This window comes from Acipenser ruthenus, chromosome 12 (assembly GCF_902713425.1).
Source record: "Acipenser ruthenus chromosome 12, fAciRut3.2 maternal haplotype, whole genome shotgun sequence".
In the NCBI taxonomy this organism is placed as follows: domain Eukaryota; kingdom Metazoa; phylum Chordata; class Actinopteri; order Acipenseriformes; family Acipenseridae; genus Acipenser; species Acipenser ruthenus.
In genome coordinates, this window is record NC_081200.1 from 10,187,582 (window position 1) to 10,211,117 (window position 23,536).

Below are 23,536 nucleotides of genomic sequence, written 5' to 3' on the forward strand. Positions count from 1 at the left end.
GTTGCTGCTTCCTGGTACTCTGGCACTTCCTGTGTCAGGTTCCCATGTAAGGGCCAGAAAAATGTTTAATCACAAGCTGATTATACTTTAGGACATATATCATTAAAGTTATACAGCTCTCATAGACCTTTGTACATATACGTTATTCCACTGAGTTTATATTTCAAAAGTGGTGACATTCATAACTACCAAGTGCACACCCTTCTTCTGTGCACCATCTGACTAAGCCTCAGTAAGCTGAAGGTGAGACCATTAAGGGGTTTAGAGGATTAGCTGTATAACTTGATCACGGGACATGCCAACATCAACAGTATCCTGCTGTGCCAAGTATTTGCTTTTAATGTTAACATGCTTTATATGCTAAACATCACAAAATATGCAATGCAGTGTCACTATAGGTGAGCTTATTGTGGTGTCACAGGGGGAAAAAAGCTACTAAATAGTGATGCAGTCATCATAATAAATATAATTTATGATAAATGTAACTTACAGAGAAGACATTGAGATATCTAAGTAATGCCAGCTGACAGCAGGGACTGAACTAACTCACATATTCCAAAATGAAAAATGTAGGCTTGAAGTAACCAGATACCTGAGAGCAAGCAGAAATGTTTGTCTTGAAAGTACATATGGGTAAGGTAATATTATAAAAATGTATTGCTATTATTAGTGCATCAGCAATTCAAGGTAAACAGAGTGTGAGCACAACGCTGGTGCCTTTGCAACACTATACTTCCACTAACTAGAATACACACCAGTGTGCCAGTAGGCTAGCTGGGTCTCAGTAAATCTTAAGCGTTAAGGACTGAACGCAGAGTTCATTTTGAAATGGAAAAGTATAAAGCAGCAATGGTTCTCGTGGAAGTCGGTAATGCAGTGGGGTACCAAAACAAGCACCAGGGCTATTGGAAATGTTTACAGAAATTAAAGGAGTTTGAGGACACGCATTATCTTGACAAAGTTCAGCCGCCTGCTAAATGGAAAGTTCCCTTGAATATATTAATGCTCATGGCAACGGCTGAAGTTCTTACTGCAGGTATTGGGGCATTTTCATTTTAAAAACACACATCTCTTTTGAAGTCGTGTTATATATATAATATATATATATTTTAAGAATTTGGGATTTTGATAAGGTCGGTTGTATAAGCAGTACTACAGTGTGATCAAATGTGAAACAATGTCACCCGTTTAATTCTTCTTATTTCTTTAAAGGATATTAAGCAATTGTGAGTATAAATCTAGAATTTGTGCACTAACAAAAAAGTACTGCAGTACAAATAGGCTACTGCAAAGTTGTAAACTTATACAGTAGCAAAATGAAATGTAATTGTTTATTTTGGCACCATTTGTCCAAAGTACGGTAGAAGATGCATGGTAAAAAAAATAAATAAATAAAAAAATACCACATAAAAAATATAATAATAACAATAATAGTTAAAGAAAACTGCTTCCCAAAGGGTTAGGGAAAAGAAGAAAAAAAATCAATAAAAATAATTGTTCACAATTGTCCATTCATTATTACTTCATAGTTAATATAAATATGTGTGTTTCAGTGGGTTGTCGTAACAAAATATGCTTGTTAAGAACTTATTTTAAACAATGGTAAAAAATAAATAACAAGCCCACTGCATGTTCTTAATCACCTCATCCAATTTATTCTGGCTCAGGTTTGGACAGCTGGCAGTCATTTTACAAAGAATTTGCAAAAAAATACCTCATCGCAGTGGCCGGATTTCAAAATAGCAGTGAAGATTTGGGGCATGGTCCTTCTGACCCCGGTAAGTGGTTTAACTATGTCTGAATTTATAATTTACAATAACCCATCAAAAATACAGCATCACATTCTTGTAAACCTGTCGTCTGTATGGACTAATTTTAACAGTGGTCTGTTTTAGCACCTGTCTGGTCACTTACATACAGCTCTTGTTCAATGTATTGGTATTTAATTAGTATTTTTTTTTTTTGTATTTATTTTATTTTGTAATGAACATGATCCCTGCGTTTTTATTGCAAAGGCAACATTAGATATGTCGTTTTTGTTTATAACAGTGGTGGAGTTTCCATGCGTGTGTTGTTTTTTTTTTTTTAGCTCGAGACATTTGCGAGAAAAATGCCTCGGGTAAAATGCTTTTTTAGTTTTCCATTCGCTAAGTTTTTTTTTTACTCTGAGTCTGAGTAAACCAGGCTTTTCACTCGACGTCATGCAAATAAAGGGGGCGTGGGAGTTGATATGTAAATTAGCTATGCGTAAAGTACTCGTGCTGTTTTTGAAGATTACTAGTGACATTTTGTGAAAATGTGGTTTCCATGCACAGAGAACTGGTACCCGAGTGAATCTAAGCCGGTTGGTTAGTAATATGTTTTACTGCTTTTTAAATGTCATTGGCGGGGTGGCATGGCGTTAGTATTTATTCCGTTTCAACTCATTTATCTTACGACTCATTCATTAAAAATGACCTGGGAGGTATAAAATGAAACTGAACAACACAGGTATTGCAGAACACCATGGCTGAAAACCAGCAGAGACTTAGGATTCTAAAGCTCTGTGCCACACATCTTCCACGTATGCTCCCAAGGCTGTCTGGATTGGGAACAGTGGATGTTTTCCCTTTGTTTCGGGAGCTTGAACCTCCAAACATCCTCTACCAGCAAATCCTTATGCCTTGTTATCTAATGCCAATGGCTAACGAAAGGACGGTTAGGACACATACTCGTCCATCTTGCTGGTGGGAAGAAGTTGTGCTGCATCACTCTTTCACAGATCTGCAGTGGATAGTCACTTCGTGTCACCAGGGCAACATTCTGCATTATAGTGGAACTGGTAAAGCTATGCCAGGTGTAACTGAAGCAAAAAGCATTGCTCTGCTAGTTCCTGCAGGTAGGACTGTGTGCTCCATTCCTCTTTCTGATGTTGGTACTCATGCTTGTTGCGCTGTTTCAGGCGATCGAGCTGGCTCAACACATCCAAGTCACTGACTATACTTATTAATACCCGGGTTTCCTCCTCGCTCCAGCGATTTTAAGTGGAGGGCGGACACACGTTGTCTTTGGACACAGCTGGGATCAAAAGCAAGGGAATTCAGTTACAGACATTTAGTAAGCAGCTCACTTGCTCTTCGTGTATAACTTTAGCGTAGTTTTTACAGCAAGGGTATTCTCAAACAGCTGCTTTAATAGTATAACAAGGGTATAATGCAGTTCATGGCTAGGGGTTTTATACAGAACTGTAAACCCACAAGAGATATACAACATGACAGGCCAGACACAGCAAAAAACAATAATAAAAAAAAGCCGCCCGCATTATCATTAAGGTGAACTACACCACTGCTAACCATAAAACCGCCCATCAGCCACTACATTCTGCCATCTTGGAATCCACAGTTACAACTGACCTGCTCCCTTCCAATATTTATAGTGATGTCACTTAAGGATAAACACACTCATTAACATTTACACATGAAATGTGGGTTTCAATGCGAAACTGGGCGTGGATTTTCCTGTGTGTTTCGTCATTTACACGAGTAAATGAGATCTTCCCTATCGCTCCCTACTGTCACAAACAGTAATTCTCCCAAACGTGCACGCGCATCGCCATTTCACGGAAAACCCATGAATGACACCTATAGGGTTATTGCTTATTGCTGCTTCTATAATCACCTTCACACCGCTCAGTAAAATGTTTAATTTTATACACAATAATGCAAGTTTTGTTTTAGTACTTTTTTTTTTAAAACAAACTCATCTGCTTTTATATTTACAGAACCTAAATGTGTAGCTGCTGGAAGAGGCATGTGCATAGGAATGTGCTATTCAAAACCCGAGCAACTGTATGACCTTATTCAAGCAAGCATTGAATGTGGTCGAATGACGCACAGTTACCCTGCAGGTAATGGACCAGGCAAATTCTTTCAATAGGAGCTGTGTGGGTTGTTACTGCACCAGAATGCTTGAAATTTATATTAATAGAACAATTTGACAGAGCAGAGCTGTAATCTGTTAAGTGTATGTGCAGTGTATGTTTAGTGCTTGGGGACGCACAGCAGTAGTATATCCATATCAACAAAAACGAGCAACTGAATATAATTCAGGCAACAGTCTTACATACAACTAAGTAAATGTTTAATTTAGACAGAGGGTCTAGTTTGTATGTTTTAGTATAGTGTGTGTTTTTTCATATCGGTTCAGTAACTTTTCATAATAAAACCAGCTAGAACATTGAAATAATTATAATCATTTAAAATAAACATTGTAGCTATTCGTAGTCATACAACATGTTTGAAAGGTTACTAATTCACAACGCTGTGTCCCAAGTAGCAAACTCTAATCTTTATGAAGGCATGTCTTCTATCAGATGCTGAATGAATGGCTTGCATGTCTCTTTGGCAGGTTTCCTGGGGTCTCTATGTACAGCACTCTTCACATCATATGCTATACAAGAGAAGCCTGTGTCCCAGTGGGGGCGAATGATGCTGGGTGTGATGCCGCAGGCAGAGGAATACTGTAGAAAGAAGATAGCACTATTTTCAGGTACAACAGAAATAGCTTTTAGCGTGAAGATTTGTTAGCAGAGGTTGCAAACCAAAATTTTATTTTTGTCAATAAATAATGTAAATTTAGCAATATTCCCTATAACAAAATTGTACAACATGTTCATGAAAGTTGATAATAAAACTTGATAATCCTTGTATGCTTTTATTTCTCTCTCACTAGATTATAGTGAAAACTGGTTTTACTTTGAAGCCAAGTGGCAGTTCTACCTCCAGCACAGAACAATTGACAAGGATGGCTGTGACAATCCTGTCTTTCCAGAAAACTACGATGCCAAGGAAAGACACAAGGTAATGCTGAGCAGCGTGAACTATGGGAATTGAGCAGAGGGCACAAGCCATGAAGGTGAAATACAGGTCTTTGGAAAAATATAAGAGGAAGTAGCTTCAGATTTTCATATCGTTTTTTGATGTTTGCCGCCAGTCCAATTGGTTCTTATTGCACATAATATTGTTTTGTTTCTTTACTTGATATAGTCTGTTTCTGGGTGCTTTAACCTGAGTTCGGTATTATTATTATTATTTATTTCTTAGCAGACGCCCTTATCCAGGGCGACTCACAATTGTTACAAGATATCGCATTATTTCACATTATACACATTATACATTATTTCACATTATACAGATATCACATTATTTTTTACATACAATTACCCATTTATACAGTTGGGTTTTTACTGGAGCAATCTAGGTAAAGTACCTTGCTCAAGGGTACAGCAGCAGTGTCCCCCACCTGGGATTGAACCCACAACCCTCCAGTCAAGAGTCCAGAGGCCTAACCACTACTCCTGCCCACTGCTGCCCCATTAGCTGCTCTTCAGTTCTTGTAGCCAGTCATTGTCATATATAACACTGGCTTAATGGCAAAAGTGAAAATCTATTGAAAAGTTACTTGGAAAAAGTACCATTAAAATTTAAAGGGTCAATAAAACAACTGTTGATTCCACTCTATGTTTAACACGTGAAAAATAAAAGTAAAATACATTTTTTTAATACATATTAAATATATAATTACTATTACAAAAACATCACCTTTTGTTGTGTTTAAAATGTAACTAACACATAAGTAAGATGTTATGTTGTATATTTAAAATGTATGGTTATTCCGTAATTTATGTATTTGTTAAACTCCCTGAGAAACGTATAGTTACTTCTTCTGCCAGTCACGGTGAGCTAAAATCAAGCCAGCCAGAGCAACACAATAAAAGAATAGGGTATCTGTTTGGCTGATGGTAAAATATTTATTCAAACGTCAACAATGCACCTTTTCAAATGACTTCCTTGTTTTTTGTATTGGCTGGGACAAAAGATAATACAACACTGAATAGTAAACCAGCCACCACATGCATTACACATACTTTAAGTTAGCTGCAATTCGACTTCGATTATTTGAACCTGCTCGCCACTATGGGGAAATAATGCTGGTCATGAAGCGGTCCTGCATGTTTTGATTGACGCTTCCCCTGTATCACATGACCCAAATAGGCATGCTTGTGCTACCACCTGCAGCAGTTTTAGTATTGGAGGTTATGAATCATATTTTCAAGTTTTTCTAGCTCAGGAACAAAACAAAATTGGCGTTCTGTTAAAATCGTTTCAGGAAAAAGCCTGCAGATCTGATATAGTTGACATGGGCATTGGCTAAGATTAAAAACAAAATGTCAATCACCTTTAATTAATCTACAGCTGTGGAAACTATGACGCCATTGTTCCACTGCAGTGAATAAGGCCGGGTTGAGTTGATGAACGATAATGGCAGCAGGTTCTACAGTCCATTACAAAGTTTCCCTTGAGTTGTATTTAACCTACTGGGTGATTGTTGTTTGACAGCTGTACAAACGCTGGGGTTCAGAGTCGTCTGGAAGAAGAAAGGGTCTTGAAATTACACTCATCATCTATGATGCCTTGCTGGCTGCTGGCAATGACTGGAACCAACTCTGTCAAAGGGCCATGATTCATGGAGGTAGGTTACATTCAGGGCATGAGATTAAGCAGATAATGTCATCATGTGCTTTATGAGCACTATGTTTAGCTCTAGTCTTTGGGTACAGCACCAATTAAATTACAAATAGATCAGTGGCATTATGACCACCTTGTAGTGGCAAACAGGCTCTATATATATATATATATATATATATATATATATATATATATATATATATATATATATTAGGGATGGGACGAATAGAGCAGTTCCAAATAATTTTCCTTTACGGTCTCACTGAACCGACACATTTCAATTTAAAGCCGGTTAAACTTTTAAATTACACAATTAGGTTGTGTTGTGTGTATAATCGCCAAAGTGCTTTCAATTTAAAAAAAATTATCGCCTTTTAAGCTGTAGACAGGTGAGTTTTGCGTGACCGATGCAGATCCACATAATAAAGAATAACAATAGTGTGTAACGTCTTCAGGTAGTGTTTTAAAAAAATCCCTCTTGTTACAATTCTTCGATCTACTGATATTGAGGTTTAAAAGTTTTAAATTGAGATGAGGCAAAACATACATAATTGGCCAGTTAAAAAACGACAATTCCCTTTGAATCGAAAACACTCTGCAGAACTTTTTTTTTTTTAAACCCTACCTGAAGACGTTACACACTATTGTTATGCTTATGTGTTTATAATGTGGATCTGCATCGGCCACGCAAAACCTTTTTTTAGATGTTCATTCTGAACAGTAGGTGGAGCTGCAGCAAGCGATTTCGAGCAACGTGGTGTTTGATTCATTGTTGTCCTTGTCGTTGTCTGAGGAAGTGCAGCAGGACAATCACGCAGACCTCCTTTGCCATGTCTAGCCATATTTAGTAGAACATCAAAACAAACCTTTCTCAAAAGACCTGCAGCAGTGTTGGGGAAGATTTATTTATTTATATTTTTTTAATCGTCCTTTGTGATCCAGGAGTATTGACAGGAGGTATCCATGCCAGATTTGCGGTACCATTTCTCAGTGGCAACAAAGATGTTGTTTGCATTTTGAAATACTGAAATACTAGTGGCATAAAAAGGACACCCGATGCCCAGGCAGTGGACTTCTGTGTATTTTTTTTTTCCTTTTCTTTTTCTGTGTCCAGAAGCTGTGCTTCGGTAAGTTCGATGCCTAGCAATATTACTTTTTTTTCACCACTTGAATAAGTGTTGATGTCTTATTCAGACTCATCCAAAATCTCATCTAGAGTTTGGTTTCCCAAAAGATCAAAATTGATATACCTCGTCAGTCATCTTTATTGCAAATTTAAATACATATTAGATGTGGTTAGTCATGTTTATTAATATAAATTTAAATATGGATATGTTTTTTTTTCTTAAAAATTCTAGTGGCATATGGATATCTACAGGTGATTAGCCCCTTTTTGAAAAAAGGTTCAAGGAATATGCTGTAATATTCACACCCCCATGTGACCTATTTTGACCAATCAGGATAGATTATTTAAAAGACCCATTTCATATATATTTGTATATATATTACCTGTGTAGTCAGTGCTCCAAAATGGAGTTAGGTATTTGTTTCTGTTTTGTTTGTTTTGTTGTTGTTAATTTAAAAAAATAGCGCAATCGCGCAGAAAAATCCATTCCTGTGTGTGCTGCGTCGTGTTTTTAAAGGGGCAACGAACCCGTGTGGGTGCAATCTTTTACTATATATATATATATATATATATATATATATATATATATATATATATATATATATATATATAATAACCCTTAGGTTATGTGATATATTTGTGGTAAATTTATATTTAGTTTCTCAAACTAATCCCACTGTCAGCCACTGTCAAATTGTGACAGTGGCTGATCATAGAAAACTAAATTAATGCTCATCATAAATGCATCACTTTCTTCTCAAACTAATCCCAGCTCTTAATCTTGTGGACAGAGCCCTTTCCTTTAGGTCTCTCAGTCGAGTCACTGCCACTTAATGCAGGGTGGTTATGAAGTCAGAATGACACTGTAATAGCATAGGCTGGCCTCCTCAGCTGAGTACAGGGTTAGGGTTACTCAGCTGAGTACAGGGTAGTTGGCAATGTGTTTGGGGTGCATAAAACCAGTTAATTGCTGTATTTACAAGTTTGTCAACTCCCTTGTTCAGAGGCACTGCAACACATACATAGCTATGCCAGATGTAACTGAAGCAAAAAGCATTGCTCTGCAGGACCATCCCTCTCTCGAACGGCACCTTCTTGCTCGTTCCTGCAGGTAGGACGGTTTCAATTTGTCCCTAGCTTGTGGGACTGTGCACTCTATTCCTCTTTCTTAGAGGGTATCAACCACTTGTTGGTACACGCTTGTTGTGCTGTTTCGGATGATCAAGCTGGCTCAACACATCCAAGTTACTAACTATACTTATTAATGCCCAGGTTTCCTCCTCGCTCCAGCGATTTTGAGTGGAGGGCGGACACGCGTTGTCTTTAGACATAGCTGGGATCAAAAGCAAGGGAAATCAGTTACAGACTTAGTAAGCAGCTCACTTGCTCTTCGTGTTTAACTTTAGCGTAGTTTTTACAGCAAGGGTATTCTCAAACAGCTGCTTTAATAGTATAACAAGGGTATAACGTAGTTCATGGCTAGGGGTTTTATACAGAACTGTAAACCCACAAGAGATATACAACATGACAGACAAGACACAGCAAAAAACAATAATAAAAAAAGGCTGCCCGCATCATTAAGGTGAACTACACCACTGCTAACCATAAAACCGCCCATCAGCCACTACTTTCTACCATCTTGGAATCCACAACTGACCTGCGTCCTTCCTCATTAGCATTTACATGTCAAATGCGGGTTTCCATGCAAAACTGGGCGTGGATTTTCCCGTGTTTTTTGTCATTTACACAAGTAAATGAGATTTACTCTATCCCTTTCTTTGGACGTTTTTTTCGGCCACAAACTGCATGGAAACCCCACGAAAGACACTGTAGCCGACGCAAGTGTAACTGCATATACAATATATACTTTCATCTAGTGCTGTCATCAAGACATTATCAAACACAGCACAGCGCAGCATTTTCACAGGGACGCACAACAATTATTCACAGAGTCTGTCCTATTTGTTTTTTAAACTGCAACAATATACAGTATACAGTGCAGCAGTAAGTTTTACAAGCATTTCATTTCATCAAGAAGGCCATAAAGGAAATTAACTGGCTGCAATTCTCATGAATTTGTAATACAAGACCCTAATTCAAGTATTTATTTGTAGTTGGGTGCGTTTCTGCCGTTCTGTGTTAATATGCTGATGTGCTAATGAGAATTTGGAGTAAAGAGTAGAGTCCTTTGTGTCTAACTGAATCCTCTGTTAATTTAATAATGCCATTAAACGTTTGGTTCTGCAGGAGACAGTGAATCTACAGGCGCCATAGCTGGATGCTTGTATGGCCTTTTGTATGGGATTGAAAACGTTCCCAAATGTATCCTACAAAACCTGAGGTTAAAGGAACAGCTGGAAAGACTGGGCAAGAGGCTATATCTTGTTGCTCATGGGGAAAGGTAATTAATAGATAACATTACTCTAATACACACTTTATAAATTAATTATTCTTGTTATGTGTGTTATGTGTATCTCTCCATTGTTGTTTTAGCTTCTATTTTTATTTGCCAAGCTTACTAACTATTCCAGCAAAAAGTCAAGGCAGGTAATCTTGCCTTCAAGTGACTTTGTCTTTTATCATATTCATATTTCCTCCATGAATATAGAATGTGTGAGGCAATTTGACTGAAGATATCGGCTTTCAAATTCTACTTATTACTTTCAATGTTTGAATAACCCTGTATACAAAAATACAAAACATGAAGTCTTTTTTTATTTCAGCTCGTGTCTCTGCAAAGATTATATATCAGCCTGTGAGAATTCTACCAGTTTAAGACAGATTGTCAGAAAGTTAGCCAGCAAGCGCACAGTGGATGAAATCAATAACCTTCTCAACTACATGGCCTTACTGGAAAAGGACAACTCTAAACCCGTCGAATCGGACAGCAAGACAAAAGAAAAACAAGAAGCTGCTGCGAAGCCACGACTGACTCGGTTTCAGCTCCTACAGTGCAGATTTACAAAGTTCGGTATCAAGAATAAAATGGAAAAACTCATTCTTAATGAGCCAGGAAAGAAGAAGATTACCTTAAACAAAGTCCAACCTTCTGATGGTGCAAACAATTTTGCTCAAAACACTACTCAACAAGGCCCTTCAGAAAGACAGAATAAAAGCACAGACAGGCTGGGTATAACCAAAGAAACAGAATCCACAAATAATATTACAGTCTCAGAGAAGCAAGAGAACCGCCATACTCAGCTGAATGAACAGACAGCAGACCACCACTCACTTTTTACAAAGCTGGGCACCACAAGTGCAATTTCTCAAGTCAAAATTGCTCCGACAGAGCCACTGGTAGACACTGCACCTGCAATGTTACAAACATCTGCTGAAGAGTTACAGAAAGAAAGCTGGACTGAAAATGCTGCGCTGGTTTCTCTGAAGTGTGTTCCGTGCAACACAAATCAAATCTTTGTTTACAAATTGCCAACAATACACCCACAGGTTGAACAGTTAAACACAGAAATTTCAACCTCCCCAAAGATTCAGACCGACAGTGTTTCTGAGTCCCAAACTAGTCAGACAGAAACCCAATACAAAACGAAGCTGGCATATACAGAGAGACAAAACTGTTCCAAACAAATAGCTATAGAAATTCCCAACCACGGGTTAGACAGCAACAATCCATCCCTGTATGCAGATAAAGTCTCTCCAGCTACAGAGCACAGAGAAGTAAGGGCCTCTGTTATACATGACAAGAGCCCGGAACATGAGCTCTGTGAAAAGACTTCTCCTAAAGACAGCTTTGAAATGAATCCTCCCACAGCTCCCAGCTATGATGCAGACATGCTTCCTGGCACAGGCCAAAGGTCCAAGTCAAACACAAAAGAGGCTATATCCCAGGTTCACAAAGCAAAATCTGAGGAATGTGCTACACAATCAGTTTCTGAACTCGCACAAACTGTTAGACAACCAGTGGAGGCCATCGCAGATGAGCCAATAAAAGGCTGTACAGAAATACCTGTCTCTTCCCAGCTCTCAGTCACCCCTGTGGTTGGCATTAAAGTAGCTCTGGAACAAAAGCATTCTGAACACGAGAAGGTTGCGGACCAGCTTGCCTGCGTAGCTCCAGCACAAGAAGTAGCAAAGCCCGAAACACTAACCGAAGAGGCACGCTTACCTGGCATGTGGCACGTTCCCAGTACGAGCAACAGCAGGCAGCGAAACAAGAACTCAAAGACTGTTCCATGGAAGTATAAAGTACACAGCTATGCCGAGCCAATAGGGGTTCATCAGACATCGACAGTCACTGCAAGGGTAGTGCTGCGAGCTAGCGAACTCATAATGCTTTCCTGATATTTACATTTATATACAGTCAAATCAATCAATAGCAATTCCCCTCATTAATTCAGTGTATTAAAAATGAGCTGTGTCTAAAGACCACCTGCCTTTAAGGACTAGTTTTAGATACCTTGAGAGGTTGGCAGACAAAGCAAATTGAGTTAAAAAGATAAACGCCAAAGGGTCACACATCTTTTGCATGTGGTTTTCAACTCTGAGAGCTTGTGTGCAATTTTGTATGCATGTCATTTTAATGGATTTGTTCAGCTACTGTATACCTAAAACACTCAAAGTGCAAGTTTTACCATTGAATTGATTTGAAGAGAGGATGCACTTTCAGATACATGTGACTTTTATAAATACAGTAATGCCTCGATTGTGTCATATTTTAGCATCACCAATGCCATGTATTTGGCTATGGAGGCTTTTTTTTAAATTACATTACAGATCAAGTAGGTCCATGTCAGATTTGAACTGTTTGATTGTATTAAGCACTGTGTCAATCTCCTGTATCTAATGTATGTTATATACCTTTTCAGGGTTTTAATGTGTAACACAAATAAAATTTCCTGATGACTTCCTGGTGACCATTGTGAATTTGTTAAATAAATCTGTGTTGTACATCAACAATCAATATATTTTGAATATAGAAAAACATAATCATCATAATTATTCAATGAAAAAAATAACATGAACTATAAAGGCTTTTACATTGTCTTAGAATTACCTTTTATTTTATTACAAGGTTCATATCTACTTTTTTGCATTATTAGTTACTGTTAATATCATTAATTAGGTTCTACTGCATATTGAAAATCCATCATAAACATAATTGATACAGAATAATAAACATATTTATTTGTAGTTTTCAAGAAATTATAAGGCAACCTGTACAAAGCATTTTTACATCCAAAAATGGATTCCATTATTTTTGAAAAGGTCCAGGTTGTCCATTTGGATTCAAAACACTAGTCTCCATTCCTATATTATTACGTATTCCACCCCCATTACACATTAGTGCAGCTTCTACACCTCTGAGTCTATACACACAAAGCATCCAGCAGCTCATTCAGAGCTGGCTTGTTCTTCCTCCAGTTCAATTAGAGGTGAATACCTGTTGGCCTGAGAACCTTCTTTGAAGAAAACTCTCTTGATGACTCCTGCTTTCGGTGCATGGATAGTATGCTGTGAAAAGGAAAACATGAGGGAACAGAATTAGGGTGTGATGATATGGATGTACATTAGTGCAAATCAGAAAAAAATAACAGGGCGTCACTATGCTTAGATATTTTAGGAAAAATAAATTTAACCATTATTATCTTGGGGCAAAAAGCTAATATTCATACATTTTCCATCCCATGAAAACACATGAAAGCCTAATCAGTATTACAAAAAAGACAGCGAGGGAGGGTGAAAGGGGGTTCCCGTACTAACCTTTGAGATTCACATCATTTTATGTATGTAGGATGATATGTGATAAAGATCTACAGAAACAACTTCCCGGTCATGAAACTCAGAAGAACTGAGAAAATCCTTAAAAATTATCTTCCTACCACCATCTTCATCGCTTGCATGATCATTAAGGGATCTCCAACCTGTACTTTATCCCCTGCCTTCACCAATACCTGAAAGAACAAAAATAACTAAATGAGAGTGTCAGTATCAAATCATGGGGATAAATTACAGTATAAAGTTCATGAAAAAAAAAAAACTGCCACAGTAACGTGACGTATACAAGGGTTCCTCTATTATCCTAGATGCTGATAATGTCAATAACTGTGTTAAAACCCGTCTTAAGCAAGCTTCATTACAAACCTGTTCTCCAGATGTTTCTATCAACTGCCAGAATCGTGCCTGATTAGCCAGAGGCATTGTTCCTCACCATGTTCAGAAACAGACTAACATTGTACAAGACAAATACATGGGAGTATATAGAAGTAATTTGTGTAGAAACTAAATATTAGGTTAGGCAATCTGGCCCATCTGTCATGAGTACACTGTGCGGAAAAGACAACATTGAGTAGCCTCACAGTGAATGGTGACAATGATTGATACTGATGCTGTAATGATAAATCTGAAGTTACAGTTGACAGATTCATATTCCAGTCCAGGTGCACAGCAGACAAAGACATTAGATCCAGAATAGAACCACAGCTTACACCACTGGAGTTGGACTAAAATAAGACTAAAAGAAACTGAGATGACTCTGCAACCTTGAACTGGGGTCCGACTTGCTGTAACATCCTCTGCTAGGGAGATGGAAGCCCCTAATGCTGTACACAGACAGAAATCAGCATAGCAGCTACCAACAAAGCAGCTTGCTTAGGGTCACTGCATGACTGAGTGCAAGACTAACTGAAAAGTGCAGGGCAGTATATAGTAGGATTTTGTCTAAGATAGGTCTTACCATGTGTGCCACGCTTGAGAGAAAAAAATATATGACTTTGTGTTACAGACCAGACATACATATCTTTAAACATTGTAGCTTTTAGTAAATCAGCTCTTAAGTAGAAACCGTAAGTCTAGTCATGATATTTCTCATGTACAATGAAGGTTTAGGTTATAAATTATTTGATACTACCATGTATATAGCGCCAGATGAAATATTCAGTTATTCAAACAAACACTCCATGAAATGTATTTAGTGGCAAAAATGATTATGCTCATTTTCATTCATATAGAATATATACAGTACATGAAAGTAATATAAAGGACACCAATGCATGAACTTTACTTTTGTTTTACATGAAATACAAAATGAAAAAATATTTGTTTAAATATTTATTTACTGCAAAGACGATCCTACACCGTACAGAGGCTTTTGATATTGGGTTCTGTAGGGCATTTAGGAAATTAAACCTACCTTTTCAATAGTTCCTGTCATGGGTGCCACTGTCCCTCTGTGCGCTGCGGTGGCACTAACACCAGCCAAGAACTTGGGCACAGGCAAAGACACCTCAGCATGACCCTCCAAGTGAAACAACAAGGAACAATGAACATAAAGCAAAGGCAGTTTGTCATGTTCTAGCAATGCAACCCAACAAACAAAAGAGTTTGTTGAGTTTACCATGGGAAACAAGTGGACAGTGTTATCCAGGATGTCCAGCTTAGGCTTGGACGCAACTCTGTTTATTGAGCATCTCAGGTATAAAGCTTTGTCTTCATGGATCAAATCACCTGATACCTGGAACACCTCTCTGTCAATCTGAAGATGAAAATGATAATAGGGGTTGGCTGTTTTTAAAAACAATCGTGGCCAAACCATTTCTTCCCCCAATTCCAAATAAAAGCAGACAGCTTTTTAGCTTTGTGGTTTAAATGAAGTTCCAACAGCTTCATTTCTTTCTCCAACAAAGTAAGCAATTTGGAAGAGAGGGCTTATTCATAGTGCTGTAGCTTCAAATACTTATCCAATTGAAGAGCATGTATTACAACTTAATAGGTTAACTGCACAATAATAAGACAACCAATGAAAATAGCACCAAGACTAATTAAGAACAGGGAAGCGGATGTTTGTAAAATAGATTACGGCTTCAGCTTCATCCAGGAGGCTGATATTTTAATACACAACAAACAGTGCTATAGGAAATGTTTGGAGAATATTTTGTTATAGAAATCTCTGCTTTTTTCATGCCACACTTACGATGGGATATACATTTTTCAAATCAATCCACAAAGGCGTTCACATGTTATAAGAGTCACAAGCTTCCATAGAAACAAACTTCATCACAAGAAAACATTTAAAAGTGGTACATACGCTGCAAGCATGTGTACATAACACATACATTTAATCAATGATATGGAAGATCACATTCAAGTTCAAACAGGTCCCTTTGCTTGAATGTCATTGCACACAATGTCATTACAGATCTAAAATTAACTTTAGCTCTGTGAAGTTCGAGTAAATAAAGATGACAGAAGTGTAAAAGCTGTCTTTCAAATTAGGTTTTTCAATTGACTATTCAATTTCAATAGTACATCTACCGACATCATGAAAACAACAAAGCAGACCAAAAAATGAGTCTGATGAGATCATCTGTGATAGAATAAGAGAAGTGTCAGACTCATACAGCAAGCTATGATGCCAGTACTGGGAATCACATAGCTTCAGGTTCTGTGAACTGCTCTGGCATTTGGTAATGGATCGTGTACAGTGATCATGTCTGTCGTCGTTTGGGGTTTAACACTTACTATTTTCTCCATCCAGCAGTGTCAGGTTTCGGGTGTATAAAATGTTTACCCTCCTTCCGTTACTTGAAGCGAATGGAGAGTATCGGTCTTGAAAAGAAAATACAGAATCAGATTTTAGAGGCTAAAATAACATACAATACTCAGCTTTTAAAGCAATGCCGTACTTGCAGATATCCACAGGCCACTTTCAACTCTCTTTGCTTCTCTAAAATATTCAAATATTGTATAGATTATACACTCTATAACCAAAAAGAGAAGAGCGTATTTTTCCATCTCTTTAGTCAGTAAGACTCTGGAATGAACAATAATCTACTGCAATAAAACCACCTCCTTCTGCTTACCAACATCTGGATAATAAGAACCGTTGGCTGTCCAAATACAAAAGCAGCAACAATGATATTAACCATCTACTTAGGGGGCAAACTCAGTTATATACAAAAAAATACAGCATAGCTTTATGATGCTATATCCTTTTTCAATGGGGTTATGCAATCAAACTGTTTCAGTTTCTTATTATTAAAATACACATAAATAAGCATTGAAGTATTATTGGATTTGATTTCTGGTGTGTTTTGAGTGGAGTTTTTTTTTCCCTAGACCCGTATACAGATTTACAGTGTCTCTAGAAATGAGATGTCACCATAAAACTTGTTTATGGTGCTACTTATTTAAACTATAGGTCTGTGTGTAGATTTATTTGCACACAAGATGGCAGCACCATATAAATAAAGATCACACCACCAGGCTCATACCATCTGAGTGTGTGCTGAAGTTACTTGTCATTGTTTTCTCCCTCAATATCAGCCCCAAAGCAGCCTGACACAACACTTCCTTGTGTGTGGTCTTGGGGGCTGGAAAGAGCTCACTGTAGTGCTGAGGGATGAAGCTGGTGTGCACGTTGCCAGCCTCAAACTCTGGGTGCCTAGACAGACTCAGCAGAAAATCAATGTTGGTGCTGAGGCCTACAATCTATCAAGACAGGAACAAAGAGCTGAATTAAACAGCAACCAAAACCACCCAGGATCTGTCCAAGCCAGACATCACGTACAAAAACATGCCACTGCTATTTTCCAGACACTTGCAAATCTAGCTCATTTTTGGTCATTGAGTTATGTGGATTTATCTTTGTTTGTGCAAATAATGTGTTCATTTTGTTAATGCAGACAGACAAAAAGCTATGAGATTCAAAATTAGGCTTCATAAATCAGATGGACTCCTTTTTAAAGGTCATGTAGCTTCAAATGTCATTTTATTAACTTTTGTACCTTCCCCTTCCCCTTGATGATGTTTTCTTGGCCACACTTTCGATAGATAATATAGTTTTCTGTAGGGTTACCGATTGTAAAATATTTGCTCTCTATTGAGTGAGAATTGAAAGCAAATATAAAAAAGTAATGGGAACAGATCGATAGTGAATGCATCAGCTGATAAAGAAATGAACCAAAAGCTGTTAAAGCTTGTCCACAGGAAAGTATCTACATTTTATTGTCACAGACAGTATCTCAGCTTTTTCAAAGCTGCACAGCGATCCTCTCACCAAACCACTAACTTAGCAATCACTGGGTCGTAGTGTACCGACACCTCATCACCTGGGGACCAAGAAATCCAACTTAAATGTAAACCTTTTAACATTAGACATAATCATAATTTTGACACAGTATAATATCCCTGTGATAGCATGTCCGAGTTGTCAAGGAGGAAGGCAGGAATCACACAGATACAGGAGATTCCTTTAATTACATTTTTAACAAACAAAAGTAGCTTCAGACAGGCTTTTAACTTGGAGTCACGGCAAGACAGGCCCTAGGCTTCAGAGCGTCCATCACTCTTACTGTCAGCACTCTTATCAGCGCTTAGCAACAGTAACTGTTCCTAATACACTCCCCCCACACACACACTGTAGAGCTGTATTCAACCATGCAAACAAGTCGCCCTGGATAAGGGTGTCTGCTAAGAAATAAATAATAACATCTAAACGTTCCTAGAAGCTTTTATCATATACTGTGTGTATATATATATATATATATATATATATATATATATATATATATATATATATATATATATATATATATAATGTGTGTAAAAATGTGACAGATTGATGTGATCACTCCTTCAAAGGTTCTCACACTACATACAAATCAAGAATTGTGCTGCTCTTAATAGACTCTAGAGAGGCTGGCTTTGTTTCAGTGTAGAAGTCATTTTACTCAGCTGGTCCTGTTCTGAAAGGAGAGTGCAATGGTTAGGAGTTGAACTATCAGTTTGCCTTGTCTTACTCCAGTCTCAATCCGAATGAAATCGTCCCCTCTTGGAGTAGACAGGTGGAGCAGGGGCCCAGCTCCAGGTAGGAAATCATTGCTGGGATCTTCGGCGTAGATTCTAGCCTCAAACAAATGACCCTTCAGATCGATTTCCTCCTGCATCAATGAGAGTTTTTCTCCTGCAGCAACCTGATAAAAATAAATTAGTAAAAAAACTACAAATCTGAGTTTAATCTGCGATAAACCAATAGTGTTGCCCTTGATGGTTGGACTCCCATAAATCAATCATGAACACGTATATCTTGATCAAACCGTTCAATGCGTCTCTGTTTTCCAAAATCTTGGACAGAATGCTTGCAATCATTTGTTTAATTAGGATTTTTTTAATTATAAAGTGTCACTTTTCCTTAAAACATTTGTTTTTATGAAATTACCATCCTTAAATAATTTCACTATCCACATTTCCTTGACTCCACCACATCTCTAAAAATATTTTAACTCCTCTGGTGAAAAATGAGCATGTCTAAAATTTTACAGAACTATAGTATTCTAAAACACAAATTTGCCAGTGGGGAGATTGGCAATGAAAGATTCAAGCATGTGAACATAATGGGTCCAATTTGAAGCATTGCAAGTGCAAACACAAGAGCACATTTTCAGAGGAATAAAACATTCTAAGGGTACACTCTATATTGACCGACTGCAGACCTGTTGGGAATAATTTACAAACTCAAAAGTTACAAAAGGTCTTTCCAGATTTCTTCCTTTTATTCGTTGGGTTTCAAGTGAGAGGTTGCTTGCGCCCTCTGGTGCCAGCAAATAAGCTCTGCAACTATTTTTCAAAATGACTTGCTTACAGTATTTTTCACCAGAAACACAGTATAAACAACCTAAACATGGTTAAACTTCTATCTGCATACATATTGTGCAGACTGCTTCTCAACTTTTATTTTTTTGATTGTTTTAAATTTTGAATCTTGGGAATTTTGTGCTTAGGAAAGGCGTATTTTCCACTGTGCTGTAATGACTGAAGTACATCAACATTTATTTTCCTATTTCATCTCCCTTATTGGGATATATAACTTAAACAGAGGGGCCTTTTAAACACAATATAATAAGGACTATTTATTAATATAAATGTTTATTAACATTCGGACCCTCAGCTGCCACTCCACAAGGTCCGTTCCTGTGATCATCTCAGAGACGTGTGTTCATCTCCATGAAGTAGAAATTGTGCTGAGAATCAATGATGAACTCCACTGTACCAAAAACAGTATTTTTTACAGAAAAACTGCAATGTCGTTATTTAGGGAGCAGCAGTTGTTTTCCTGGTAACTTCACAGTACAACAGTAGAACTGTAATCTCTATGACAACAGTGCGGATGGTGGTGAGACTGAGGGAGATTTTCAGACAAACCATAAACTGTGTTGGCAAATATTTCAGCATAATATTTAAACGTGGCCATGGTACTTTATTTTAGACATTTACATTTACAAAAGTTATCCTCAGTGACTGTTGCAGCACTGCCCTCACTCCCTGTGGAAGCTCTGGACCTTCACAGCAGCCATGTTCACAAACTCGGGCAGCACAAACATTAAACAGCTGCGCAAACGAGACAATGAAACACGTTATCATGATTCTCAGGCATTGGTGTGGTTTATACGACGTGCAGAGCTACATGTTCTTCAGAGTAAGACATACCGGTATAGCTCTGCACGTAGCCTAGTATAAACCACACCAATTCCTGAGAATCATGATAACGTTGGGTTCACATTCATGCTAGTACTAACTTTAGTAAAAAAAAAAAATTTGCAAAGTATGCTAGCAGAGTGCGATTTGACGGGGGCGTGTCGCAGGCTCTGGGGGGTTGTTGGTTGCCAGTTGTTAAACGAGCCGTATGTGTCAAAACATGTAACCAATTGCAGAAAGATCTGACTTCATATTTTTTAGCTTTCTGTTTTTTGGCATGCATTAAAAAAAAAAAAAAAAAAAAACTTAAGTCATCACTAATTGAGGATTGAGAATATATACAATTCTGAAGGTCTTGAATTAAAGAATATGGTTGTTTATTTATGAGTGTTTAATCTCTGTACCGAGGGCGCTACGCGCACCAAGGCACTAACACCGTGCGCACCACATGCACTGAGTACCGTGTACACCGCATCGCATGCACCAAGCACCATGTGCACTGAGGCGCTATGCCCACCAGGCACCGTATGCAACATGTGCACCAAGCACAGAGGCACCGAATTACCACGGGCTGAGCGTACACCGAGGTACCGAAGCACAGGGGGGCAGCTAAAACAGCGGTGCCTGCCCTGACAGCGTGTAGTCACACATCTGATCAGTGCGTAGCATAAACCAGGGAGACACACAGGCTAAAGCCGCGGTAGGCGAGTGTAAAAACAACAGGGGGAGAAATCCCTTTTTTTTCTTTTTTTTTTTTTGAAGGCCCGACACACCAGAGTGGGCGGGCTGTGGCAGCCGGTGAAGTCTGCTGTACAGCGGGGCACAGCCTCCGGTGGAGGAAATACATGGCTGACTGGCTGCTGTTGTTGTTGTTTTTTTTTTTAACTGCGCTGCAGCTAATCCAAAGCACAACGCAGGCAAGCTGGGTTGTGCGATCGGGTCACGCAACAACAACAATACAATTATTTACTTTCATATTTCGCACTGCTGCGCACGGCACTCGGCGAGATCACTCAACACAGTGGGAATACAGCAAGGCCTAGCCCCGGTGGAGGAACTGCGTTCTTCCCAAGAGTACATATACCTGGAAATGATGAACGAAACAGAAAATAATACATATGTGAATCTAGAACCGAAGTCATTGTATTTTATCTTGCCCTTAATTGTATTAATACTTGTACTGTGATTCTTGAAATGTATTTTTGTTTCCGACTGTAAGTCACCCTGGATAAGGGCATCTACTAAGAAATAAATAATAATAATAATAATAATAATAATAATAATAATAATAATAATAATAATAATAATAATAAGCAACAAGAAGCAAGAAGGATACATTCAGTAAAATCACTGATTTAATCACATACAAAGTTGTTCTTTAATTCCGCTTTCAAATTTTCCAGCAATCCCGTTAGAACATACAAATTCAATGAGAATTATATATCTAAAAAAAAAACAATTGTATAAATCCAAAATAACAATCAAGCTCAAGGGTTAACAAAGATGTGACAAACAAAACCAAAAATCACAACACTCCACTTTGCCCAGCAATGTGTTTCACACAAATAGATTAATTAAATGATGAACCCCTACCTAAAATAAATGGTAGGTTGAAATGTTTCAATACTGTTTTGGTACCAGTAGAGTGGATTTTGTATTGCATGTGACTGGTAAATGAGTATCTTTCCTTTTCCTTCTGAACAATGATGGCATTGATCTTAGATCTTTTCAAAGTCTTGGGGATCTCGTTGCCAGGCCAACAAACAAGTCACAAGGATAATCGGGCCCAATCCAGTCACAGAGACACACAATACAATGGAAATGTTTCTTTTGTTCATATCAACCAAACATTCTTGCACTGAAATCACTTCCAAAGTTTACATGTTAGAAGTATACAATACAAACAAAACAAAACAAACACACATTGTAACATAAGATGTAAAGTTATCTTTCAGCAGAACAGTAACATTTAATTAAATAAAATAAAAAAATACTTCCATGTGTAAAAGCAGAGCCATGTGTAATAAAGCATAGGTAAGCATTGTAAAGATTAGCAAGGTATGGTAAAGCAGATTAATAAACATTGTAAATCAGGGTACACAATAACAAATGCAAAGTATAACAATGGGAAAAGCATAGGTAACCTGCAAAAATACTATGGAAAACCTTTATAAGGGAAGAGCCTGTTTTTTAAGGAGCATTAATATTATCTATAGAAATATATAAAGTATACATGCAAATCTTTAACACTACAGTTTTGGGCCTAGTTTTTCCCTCGGCATTTTCCAGAATCTTTTTTAATCATGCTGCCACTGTAAATGTGGGTGTTGCCAGGTTACCAGCCTGCAGTACAGTTTGAAAAAGATTCTGGAAAATGCAGGGAGAAAAACAATAGTCCTTTATAAATAATACAATATAATACAAAATACAGATTAAGGAAACTTGCGATAAATATCTTTTAAAATAATTAACACTGCAGATTTTTATATGGAGAATAATCTACTTCACCCCCAAAAACTTAGCTTATAAATAACTTCAGCTTCAGTAGTATTCTCTGATTTCACAGTTTTATTGTTCATATATTGTAGGTAATTCTGTAATTTTGAAAGAGTCACAGTGACAATTGGGGCAACCTTTGCCCCCATCGGTTTTACAGTTGTGCCTATTTGTTTTGTGCTGGTCAAGGTTGCCCCAATGGTTTCTTGAACTTGGCTTGTGTTTTTGATATCTCCACTTTAAATGGCTGGGCACTTTTGATAACTTGGCGTTTTTTCATATTTTCAATGTGTTTTTGTTTCAGTTAAAATACACAAAGTGGAAAGTGTACTGCTGTAGCTCAAGTTAGCAAAACAAAGACAAACTATTATTTGTGTACATTTTTGTATTGTCCTTTTTAGTAATCCCCAATGGCATAAACTAAAACATGTAGTTGTGAATATATTATACTGTCAGGGAAATATTAGAGGTTGGTGAATTTGTTTATAGATTGAAAATTATACAAAAAAGTGATACAAACAGATGATCTTTGACTTTGGTGTAATATTCAGTTGCAAACTGGACTGTAGACCGCAATACTGGAATGAGCTGAGATTGAACTTTATAGACTGGTTTCATGATGCAGATGGAAGTGCAGTATAAGTGTCAAGTAGATTAAAAGGAGAGAGAAAGTGTGTGTTCCTGGGATGACAATATGGAAGCATGGAACCAGGAATCATTTTTATGATAAAAAATGAACATGATTGTTTATTTTATTATTATTAGTTTATTTAGCAGACGCCTTATCCAAGGCGACTTACAGAGACTAGGGTGTGTGAACTATGCATCAGCTGCAAAGTCACTTACAATTACGTCTCACCCGAAAGACGACGCACAAGGAGGTTAAGTGACTTGCTCAGGGTCACACAATGAGTCAGTGGCTGAGGTGGGATTTGAACCGGGGACCTCCTGGGTACAAGCCCCTTTCTTTAACCACTGG

At 37.7% G+C, this 23,536-nt stretch overlaps 1 protein-coding gene and 1 pseudogene across 1 annotated transcript; one reads left to right on the plus strand and one right to left on the minus strand.

Moving 5' to 3' along the window:
• Positions 1–521: 521 nt before the first annotated feature.
• On the plus strand, positions 522–12,482 carry LOC117416998 (uncharacterized). Its single transcript, XM_034028567.3, has 8 exons — positions 522–1,036; positions 1,668–1,778; positions 3,761–3,886; positions 4,387–4,527; positions 4,711–4,838; positions 6,378–6,510; positions 9,880–10,033; positions 10,356–12,482. Exons 1-8 carry the CDS (start codon positions 829–831, stop codon positions 11,929–11,931), a joined length of 2,577 nt encoding a protein of 858 aa, XP_033884458.3. The 5' UTR covers positions 522–828; the 3' UTR covers positions 11,932–12,482.
• A 260-nt stretch (positions 12,483–12,742) lies between these two features.
• Positions 12,743–19,940, minus strand: LOC117416775 (methylcrotonoyl-CoA carboxylase subunit alpha, mitochondrial-like; annotated as a pseudogene).
• Between the last annotated feature and the right edge of the window lie 3,596 nt (positions 19,941–23,536).